The 11,284-nt window shown below is 40.3% G+C and overlaps 1 protein-coding gene across 1 annotated transcript in view; it reads right to left on the bottom strand.

Moving 5' to 3' along the window:
* SYDE2 (synapse defective Rho GTPase homolog 2) overlaps positions 1–11,284 on the bottom strand; it is a 35,830-nt gene continuing 24,546 nt past the window's right edge. Inside the window, exons 5-7 of the mRNA XM_068952628.1 lie at positions 8,557–8,738; positions 6,574–6,805; positions 1–1,705 (exon numbers count right to left, since the gene is read on the bottom strand). Of these exons, the coding sequence (XP_068808729.1) occupies positions 1,203–1,705; positions 6,574–6,805; positions 8,557–8,738 (917 nt within the window). The 3' untranslated portion in view covers positions 1–1,202. The remainder of the gene's footprint in view (positions 1,706–6,573; positions 6,806–8,556; positions 8,739–11,284) is intronic.

Raw genomic sequence — 11,284 nt, 5'->3', positions numbered from 1 at the left:
TAGGATCTCAGACCTGCTTCTCCTCCAGAGAGAGCTTTAACGCTTCTAACAATCAGCCGTCAGCCAAGGTACCTCAGCAAAACTACTTAAAACTGGAGAAAAAACGAGTATCAAAATGTCAGGAATAAAGTAAGAGGTTACAAGGACAAAGTCAAAAGTCTTTAAAAAGTAAACATCTCCCAGGCCTTCTTTATGTATCAAAAAGACATAAAAAAACAAAAAATGAACAGTGCCTTCATATCCTTCCTGTGCATACTTATTACCCATTTAAAGACAGCAGAACAATTCACTGCTAGAAATCCTGGAAAATCCTTAAGATTAATCTGAAAATTTGTTTTTTTTTTAAAGTATGGTTAATAGTCAACACCTGTGAACTGATGCTCCTGCAACACACAAGGTCATTTACATTAATCATTCACCCTGCCTCTCTGGACATGTTTTTGTGCCTAAATCAAATGCTATGTTATTGAAGGAGTAACTTAATCTTGGCATCCTTAAACATGTTTTCTTAGAAATAGTACCCTTACGTAATTTTTATTCTTTTCCTTTCCAAAGGTGGCTACAGACACATGCACGTTTATACATAAATATATACAAACAAGGTTAGAAAAATATTTAATTCTTACTTGTTTAAATAATTACTGAAAAGTGTTAATACATGAATACATTAATATTTGTACAATTAAAACTTTATATATAAATATTTTTTATATATATATAAAAAGCATTTCTCATAGCAGCCATTGCATATATAGTAAAATGAGTCTATCTAAAGTTCATGCTGCAAATCTCAGGCCAAGCAGCGTTAATCCTCTTCTGAGAGAAGCATCTGTACCAGAATTAAAATCTCAGGAACGAGTTCTGCTGTGGCTACAGACAGCAGAGATGTTGCCTTATCGTCTGTCAGATATTGCCCAAACTGCTCAAGTGAATAGTTTTTTTTAGGTAGAAAATGCCGCTAGTTTGTAGAATCACTTCATGTTCTCTATGTTTCTGTCTTAAACACCAGAGGATCAGGCCAACAGATTCCTCTAACAAAAACGCTGAAACATGATGGAACGTCTTAAAATGGATTTGTTAATTCAAGGTGGGCCATGGCCTTACGATGGCATGTTCATGGAAACCGGCACTCCACATGCCGTTATGGGGAGCCAGGTGAGGGGCAAACAAGCACTAGGAGGAGGCATCATGCAGGACAGGAATTAGTAACTCATATTTAGTTTATTTTTGTTGAGTTCCCTTTCCAGGTTTCCTATCAGAGTATCAATACTTTCCTGCAGGTCTTTGAGGTTTGCTCTGTGGTCCACTGCTGAATCGATCGCTTGCATTGCCAAATAGCTCCGAAACGTGTGTTCCTTGGGAATGGGCTGTGGATGCTTTATCAGGTTATCCGACCCATCAACTTTGCTGTTATCGTCTCCACTTTCTGTGTCTTCTGAAGGGACGTCATCGTAGTCTGCTTCACTTGGGCTCTCTTTTGGGTTTAAGTAGTAGTTTTCCCCACAACTACTCCAGTCTCCCGCATAGCGGTTACTCGAAGGGCTGTCTAGACCTGCTGGTCTTGGCCTAAGCACCCCAGACATTTCAGTACTACTCAGATTCAACATCTGAGGTCTTTGCTTCTTAGGTCTCAGATAACTCAGGGATGACGGGTGTTCTAGAAACGCGTTCAGATGTGTTGGGTCTTTGGCAGTTGAATGACGTACTAGAACAAAAAAGAAGTTAAAGTCAGAGCTGAATTCATATTGGAGCAAGAAATAAACCACGAAAGAACGCTCATTTTCTTCCCTCTACGTTACACGCTAGGAACATGCGTGAATGCATGCAAAATTACAGCCAACGCATTCCACTAATATGTTTTCTCCCATTATTTGATATAGTTAATTAGAAAAACTACTGTAAAAGCTCAGTTTTGAAAATTCATGCCAGATTCAAACTGCAACTGATAAAAGTCTATCTAAAAGTAGAAGCTTCCAGAGCACTGATTAAACTCACTGCATGAGTTAATCACCATCTAGCTCTGGTTCAAAGAGAAGCAAACAGCTCAGCTCACACACTTCTTCCAGGCTAAAAGGTATAACAGAAAGCAGGCACAGCATAAAGTGGTTAAAAAGACAACAGAAATACCACTGCTGAGAAACACCTAGAGAAGCTAAAGACACAGAGTTGAACCCTTGCATTTCTCTTTTGTCCTAATGTTCTGCACTATTACCAGAAGCTCATTTGCATTAATTTTTCTAAGCAGCCATAACCTTGGCGTCAGAAGTACACTCAAACAGGTTTGATGGCCGTGTTACCTGAACTCATGATTATACAGCATAAGTTACTAACAGTGTCCTCCATTGTTACCGGCTTCCTATGGTAAACAGTACAAATATTTTTACTGGCCTGTGCCTGTTAAATGTCTGAACCGCAAAACTTTTGGTTTTGAGCAGACCATAACCTCCTGTAATTAGATACAGAGACTTTCTATTCCCGTTCACTGCTGGAAACATAGTGTACATAAACACTTACAGAGCAGAACATCACTTTTTTTTTTTGTTAGATTCCATGCATTTAAACAAAGCTCAATCCTGAGATGTGTCAAATGTTTCACTTTCTGGGTCCATATAACAGGTCTCTGCAGAGAATTTTAGTCTTACTTTACATTGTGCACAATAACATGTAATAACTATCACTGGATTTTTTTTTCTTCCTTTTACAGTAACAAAAGGCTTACTGTTTGGACTATGTTCCATTAAGACCAAAGGCCATGGGTTAACAATAACTTGCCAGTATTACATGTTCTAACTGAACAAGGACCATTTGTTTTCAACTGGAAAAATAAGGAAATTGAAGTATTGCGCAACATGTTTGTTATCAAGTTGTCTATAAACCTACAGGCAGATTAAATTTAAGAGACAAGACTGATTTTTTTCAGGTCCAAGTGTTCTGTTTACATTATGCAAGCACTCACTCGTTTACATCTCTGCATTCATATTTTACTTCAATTTTAGCACAGTCTGTCTTGCACAGTTCTTGCAAGTCAAGGGATATCATTCAGCATTTATTGCAAGGTGAATGAAAACTCTGCTACTTACCTTTTGCATTCTTGACTCCTATGCAAGGAGCTACATCTAGTTGCTTTTGTTTTCCACAGCAGTCATGCTGTAAACTAACCCCAAAGTTCTGTGATTAGCTTCTGTGTCGTATCTGCTGCCCAAACAGCTCTTGATCCTCCTTCTTACCGCCACATTTCCCATCTCTCCTGCACTGGCTCTAGCGGTCGTGCAGCCACCCGGTACAGCTGACTCCGGCCAGTCCCCTCGGCTCACTGAGCTGACTGAACACTTCTCCGTTTCTGGCAGTCAGCAGCTTCAGGGCTGCACCGGCTCTACAGCTGGTGAGGGAGGCAGTGAGAAACGTCCTAGCTTGCCTTAAGCCAATCACGAAGCTGCATCATAAGTCAAATTAATTTTACTCTTGCTCTTATTTTCAGCATTTTGCTTGTTGCGGTCATGTCCCAAGGAGCCCACAGGCCAGGGCCAGAGCACACTCCTTAGGGCTGGCGGGGTGCAACTGCGGCAGGAGGTGCGCCCAGGACATGTAAATGGCAGTTTGTACTCTACTGACCTGGCAGCGACCATTTTCCGCAAGCAGCTCTTCAAGTTGCTCAGAGCCTTTAGATGGTGATGTCCTCTCAGGACCTGGGCCTGACTTTACAAGACTACTGGAAAGTAACTCACTCAGCTGAGAACAACAGCAGAGTAGCTAGCAACATCTATTTGGAAGCAAACTATCATAAATCAGACTTCTAGAAAAAAAAAATTAGAGAACAACTGAGACTATCCTTATTTTTTTTCCTCCACACTACATAATTCTCTACATGGACTTTTTTTTGGCCAAACTCGCATTTCCTGCTGCTAGGATACAGAGACAGAAGCAGGTGCTCACAGCCAGCTGCTCGCGGCAGCGGCTCCAGGCCGTACCGCAGCGATACCTTCTGATTCGCAGCGACTTGCTGCCAATGATCTTTCTGGCAGTAGCAACAAGCCTAGCGATACTCCCAGGGTGGAAACTATTGTTTGCAATAGGAATGAAGAAGTAACCCGTGATGGCTGAGATCTGACTCACCCAGAACATTCTTCATACTGATCAGTGTCCGATGCACCACAAGAAACCTTCAGGCACTTAAATGACTTCAGTATGTTATTCACAAACTTGTCAAATTTGTTGTGCTGTTCAAAGGAGATCACATTGAACTGTTCTATTTTTTCTTCACTTGCCTTGCTACTCCACAGTTCTACTTAAGAAAGGATTAAACCTACTCCAACAATTCTTTCATCTTCAACCATTTAAGAAAAAAATCCTTAGAGATTTAGAGTAACCAGAACTATTAAGTAAAGCAGAGACTATTTAAGATGATCTGACATAAAAAGCAAGCAAAAAGACGAGAATACAGCATAGATTTCAACCCTCTTTTGTAATCGTAACAACCCCTTTTAATAGTAAGGTTTGTCATGCATCCTACATAGCTTGATTATGAAATACTAAGCTGAAGACCACATGTTCACATGTCTAGCCTGCGCTTTGTCTGCTACAGCCCATTCGTTTACAGCTCATGTCTAGGAACTGACAACAGATCCAGACACCTGCCCCCTCTCCTCCCCTTTTCTTCTTCCCAGTTTTACACAATTTGCCAGAAATAATTCCTTGCCAATCCATGCTTATAAGTCAGCTGTTCCCTGACTCTTCACAGTAACATGGTTTAAGTATCACCTGGTTAGGAAGGGGAATCTCTATAACATCTGCAGCAGGAATTCCACCTCCACTTCGAGAAAGCCCTTCTACAAACTATAAGAAAAGTAAGTATTTCCAATATTTCTAGGGTTTTTTCTTCACCCATACCAATGATATCTATCTACTCTGCATTCATAGATGAATTAAAAAATATGTTTTTGTATGTTATTTGTTTAATAATTACCATTTACTTCTCTTTTCTAGTCTGGAACGTAAACTCCTAAGATCAAAAAGCTTTGTTTACAAAGGGGCTCAATCCAAACCCTCCTTAAATGAGTTGCGAAATATCTTGCATTCTGAGCATAGAGCGGCACAGAGCCTGTCTGGTTGCCTCAAATGCAGTTACGTTATCTGTAAGTAATGGCAGTACTGCCAAGTCCAGCCCTTCTTGGCCCTCCACATTTCCCAAGTACCCCCTAAGTCTTGCATAAAAAGCCTGCCTCTTGTTAGAATAAAAAAAAAAATTAAACTAAATTCAATCAGATATGTCACTCATTTAGATTAACTGTAATTCTGTTTCATGTTTCTACTGGTGCAGAAAATCTGCAGAGATGAATATATTTGAAAAGGGAGCAATAAGAAGCTGTTTAGATGACAGGAATCTTCTCCATCTCAAAATTAAAGGGTTTACAGTGTTCAAATTTGAGAAGCAGACATTAAGCTATTTGGGTTACAAAACAAATCAGTTCTCCACACCATCACTAATCAGACCACTGTGAAAAGGAAGATATTACAACTTGGAACAACAAGTTCCAATTCTGTACGATTACTTGGTCAAAGAATATCTGAAAACAAAAATAACCTCTTTGGATCTAATGTTGTTTCACTCTATTATTCTCAAACTCTCCATGTTATAATTGAAAAGCAGTAATATCTTAGCCTGTCTTGTGACTTCATGCAGTGTTTGCATAAGAGAACGCCACAGTTCAATAGCTAATTACCTAGCAGAAGAAGAAATGCAGAGCAACTCACCCTAGGCTCAAATCCAGGCTCAATGATGTCATTATGAATATTTCCACTGACTTAGGCCTCTCAATACCATGGGAAATGTGAACACTTTCCCATTTGAAAAAAGAAACCTTAGCAAAAATAATTACCTTCACTTCTACTTCGGTCATGGAGATGATCAGAATTTCACCTCCTTTCTTATTGGGGATTGATCCCAAATTGTGCAAAATCACAAGAAGTACTCAGGTTAAGAAGTAGGAGCTAAAAGCTACTTTCTCTCTCTCTCCCTCTCTTTTTTTTTTAAGCATTTCTCCTTATGCAGTGCTCTGGAGAAATGATCTGAACTTGCACAGCTTCTAGAGCAAGGATGTCACCAACTCTGCCAAATTACAAATGCAGAAATAAAAGAAGGTCTCTCGTCCCTCAGAGACCAAACCACTAATGAATCCCATACAATGTCCTGAACCAGCAAAGCAGCTTTAAAACGTTAAAAAAAAAAAAAGACAACCCTAAACCCTAATTAATATGTGGAAGCATTATTGTCAATGAGTTTGTCTTCACTGGTTGCTTTACTAGCATAAAGCACTTTCTCTGCTTTTTATATTCAAACTCTGCCATTTGGTAAAGAACTAATTAAAACTGCAAAGTTCCCATTAAATAAAATACAAAGAGTAGATTATAAAACTGTCATGTTCTCTTTATACTAAGAAGTTATGGCATATTACCTCATATTTTAAGAATACTGACACTGCTCAGTTATCCTGTGAATTAGTCTACATTGAGGCACAGTAAAAACATACAGCAATGGTTTGTTATTTTGCTTTGATCAAACTCATGAAACATTACCCGGCCATAGCTGGAGTAAGTAGTGAAGAACTTCTATGTGCTTTTTGAAGTCCAGAGCACTAGCAAGTTCTTCCGAGTCCGTGAAGACTCTGTTATTATGGTTGCTGGTCTCCTGCCTCTGGCTTAGTAACACAGGCCCAAAACATACAGCTAAGTTCTGGCATGTCATCTTATTTACTTCGTGGTAAGAAGCCACCAATTTCAGGTGATCCAACAGCATCTTCAGGGTAGCCTACAAGAAAAAAAATTACATCTCAGGAAGCAAGATATTAGGCTAATGCAGCGTTACCATCCTAACGCCATTGCTCTAGAGGGGTAAGACGGAGGCTGCTAATGTTAAAGCTAAGGTTTTTCTACCAACACTCATCGACGCAACAGCTAAGTCCTGAATAAAAAGAACTGTACTAGACTCCATCACAGTGCCAACTAGTTAAGACAGACTTTCTAATAAAACTTAGCTTGTCTCTTACCTGATCTCAGTTTTATGTGGATGAGTTTTCTCACAGTGGAGAGGGGACATCAGAGAAGGGAGAGAAGCTGCAGAGGCAGCACAGAAGATCCATTTATATTAGGAAATAAAGAGACCCTCAATTTGACTTCAGCACCAGAACAAGCCTTCAGAACTCAGTTTAGCTTTATCAGAAGTGACCTCTAGCTAGCTGTCTGGTCACCAAGTCTGCTGTAAGTGGAAATGGTTTACCTGAACTCTTAAAAAAAATTATAGTGTCATTTTAACTGCTTAGTTTGCAGAGATAATTTGTGAAGGTACATTCTATTTTAGTTAATACCACAAATTAAAGTTATATTTTATGTTTATGTATATATTATGCTACCTTTACTCTTGGCTGTACAGCACAAAAATATCTCACTCCGGGAAGTGAAGTGAAGTTACTTGAATGGTATGATACTATTCATCATTAATACAAATACAAAAAACATTGATTTACTCATCTTTCAGTGTATCACATCCTACCACATTGCTAGGAATATTTACAGTAGGTCTTCCATCACGAACGAGGAAATCCATACCAAGTGACAGCTTGAGCATTTGCCCAAAGCATGCAAGTTCTCCTAAATCAGACGGCACTAAGAAGAAAAGCACCACCTCAGATAAGCCAGCAAGCCCAGCTCATAGAACCTGTTCCACCCAGAGCACTGTAATGTAAGATGTTAGAAGAAAGGACTGAGAAGTTACACAATATCTCATGATATCTATTATAAACACAGAAGGTAAGACTTCTTCCACCAGCTAAGCTCAACTTCACTCAACGGAAAATGAGCATTCATTCTGCAGCACACACTATACCATACAATTTGTTTTTCTTTGCATATCCATGGAGGACTTTGTGCACTTGAAAACACAGAGTTCAAAAGACAACAAATCTCAAAACCAGCATTACATATCCGGTAGTCCAATAGGGCTAACAATACTCATGCATGCAAGACTTACACAGTACTGCCAAGGTACTGCACAGTCTACTCACTCATTCGCTCTTTCCCAGTAAAACTGGCTAACTGTGGTTTTCTCTGTAGTTTGATTTGGCAGCTGTCTAACAGAACACAGCATTATTACACTGCACAGTATGAGGAGTTAAGGTTTTATTGCACATATTTGGGAAAAGGAATGTATTTCCGCATTTAGTCACAGCATACAGAACAAAGGGCTCCACAGAAGTGTAGCATGACCCCACATGGGAATAATCCATGATCTAACATTTAAAAAAATGGCATTCACAGCTTTTCGTTCAGTTTTATAGACACGGTATAAAATGCAAACTAAAACGCACCTAGCAATACAGAGCCTCGGATTAGTAAGAGCATGGAAGTACTTTCAGCCAAAGGGGCAGAGCATCAAGAATCTATGTAGATATCTAAGTCAGAAAACAGGCATGCACGTTTTCACATATTTTATGCCCAGTGTGAAAATGTTTATTTTTTGAAGCTGGGGATTTATTATCACTTGAATGCACTAATACTGCTCACCTTCTCAACATCTGGCAGGCAATCCAGGAGGGCTGCTGTGTGCTCAGAATCACTTGGGTCATTTTCACAACCACTTGCTGTCATTTTCAAGGGATTTTTCACCATGGCATCCAGTACTGCTTCATACAGCTGTTTGGTTATCAGGGGAGAGGGCAGTTCTCTCAGATAATCCTTTAGGATACCTTCACAAAAGACACAAGAACAGTTGCCTTTAAACAAGCTGCAGACACTTTTCAGAATTGCTTGGGAGTGATTAGGCACATAAACATCATTTATCTCAAGAGAAAATCACCCACAAAAGTTACAAGCGTCTCACTTGGAAGCAAGGGAGGGAAGAAAAACAATAAGGATACAGTAAAGCATTAGTACTTGAGGGATCATCACACAGTAACCTAAAAGCTGTCAGGTCCCACTGCAATGCCCTCACAAAGCCAAAAAACAGCAGCATCTCTGCCTTCCAGGCACATCCTACAGCAACGTGAGTCTCAGCAGCTCCTCTGAGATCACACAAGGCGGCTCATAGTGAATTAAGGACTGAAACCAGGTGAAAAAGGTGCTTTCCAGAGAGGATGGATGTTTGCAGCTGCTGATGAGCACATGGAGAGCTGACACCCCCACTCATCGTTCTCCCTGGGCAGGCAGGAGAGCGTTTTTCCAGATTCTCCTCCCAAGTAGGGAGAGGGAAAAGCCAAACAGGGCTCTCAGCAGTTCACCTTCTGTCCAAGGAAAGGAGCTGGACACCAAAGCCTCAAGCCTGATGACACGGCCTGCTTTCCATACGACTGTAGATAATAGCCTTCTGCTCAATTTATTTTGAATTATAGAACTATGAGCAAATGTCCCAGTGCTGGTGCCACACACTGCAAACCACACCGGGTTTTCTCATCTACTAAAGCACAAACCAAACATCTTCCTCAAGAGGCAAACATCAGCTCACCCTTGCCTCTAGGCTCCTCTGGTCTCCTCCAAATATACCGTTCACATCTGCAGTGGAGCCATAAAACAGATCTGCAGCCACAGGACACATTGGCTAAAGCAGCCACTTACTAATAATAAGCTGCTCTCTGCAGCCTCGTCCTTGGCAGAGGAGCCTTTGGGTCCATAAGTGGGGTCCTACTGTGCCTACTGTCTGCAGTTACGCAATTCGGGACATGCACAGGTAGGTCTGCTCCTGCAGATCTCTGCAGGAAAATACGTTCCCTGGAAAAAGTGACTTGTGCAGAGTCATTGCCACCGTCCCAGCACTGAGCTCTCTTACCTGCAGAAAAGTACCACATTGCACGAAAAGCCAGAGAAGTGCTGGGGCAGAGGCCGTTTCCATGGGATGCAACAGCCAGGCAAGCACTTCGCTAGACCTGTACTCCTTACACAGATGCAAACCAACAAGCAGCAGCAGAGTTGAGCGTTTGCATTCTCTGTAAATTGGTTTTAAAGGCTGGCTGATACTTGAAGTTTGAGTGGTGTTTCAGTGATTGTAATGATAATAAAAATAATTAAAAAAAAACACACACACACAGACTACCTCTAATAGTGGCCCCTTGGAAAGAACACAAAAATAATGCTATTCAGGTGCAACACATCCAGTAAAACTAAACAAAAATCTCTGAAGGAAATAAGCTTTACCTCTGTCTTCCAGCAGCTTTTATTTTCCATTTTAAACAATTAAGAAAATGCACTCTGTGCCACAAATAGCTAACCATTTTAGCCAGACCACAGTTAAATTTAAACACTTCGTTAAGAAGAAACAGTAGATTACAAACACTTTTTAAAAGACCTGTCCTCAGGTAGCCTGTCCTCTGATAATGGAAAGTTGGAAAGGGAGAAGATAGAGATTTTTTGGTATGTACTCCACATAGCCTTGTAAAATCCCAAATCATGGCAAATGCCATCGATTTTGTGCTATTTAACACCACAACAGTTCTCAAACTCAATCTTTATGACCTAGCTGTAAACTGAACTGTATCAGGGGTGGGCTTTGTTATGAGGTCATTTCTAAAAAACAAGGAATGGATATTAGCATTTTCCCCTTCCTAGCCATGTTCTCATGTGGAATACTAGTAAAAGGGGGCTTCTATCTGTATAATTTTTTTTTTTTTTAAATTAAAGACAACTGCATCTAGTAGTGGTGCAGATAGTCAAGCAGTATTCCAAGAACAGCGCTAACTGAAGCAGAATCACCCTCCGGAGCAGCCAGACGATCTCTCCTTGCAGTTTAAGGAAATGGGGCAGCAAAATAAAAATTTTTATCTCTGCAGATCACCATGGAGCATGTAAAAACAGGCACTGTGTTTAAAATGGGAACATTCCATCAGGAACATGACAAATGAGAACACCATCTGCATATTTTCCTGAAAGCACTTTAAAACAAAAATAACTAAAAAAATAAAGTGGAGCAGTAACAAAAGTGGCATATTTCTACGTGGCTAGTTTGATCACAGTATACCTTGTTAAATGACTTACTTGCGTTGGTGCCTCTCCTTCCCCCCTTTTTTTTTTCCTTTTACTTATTTTAGAAGCCCATTCCACACGTGTATTAACTGAGTAAAATATTTATGACACAAACGTGGCAGAAATCAGTGCTGCACAACAGGGTTTGGAACATTTTCCTTTTTCCATGGGCAGAACTAGCAAGAGATGCTGACTTTAGCAGGGTTCGTTTCAGCTGTGCTTTTTTGAAAACAGTCTGAAGTCAGAATTAACTTGCAGTAGGAAACGAGAAGAAGGTCCG

The sequence above is a fragment of the Struthio camelus genome, chromosome 8 (assembly GCF_040807025.1).
Source record: "Struthio camelus isolate bStrCam1 chromosome 8, bStrCam1.hap1, whole genome shotgun sequence".
Lineage (NCBI taxonomy): Eukaryota > Metazoa > Chordata > Aves > Struthioniformes > Struthionidae > Struthio > Struthio camelus.
This window is presented reverse-complemented; position numbering and strand designations above follow the sequence as displayed.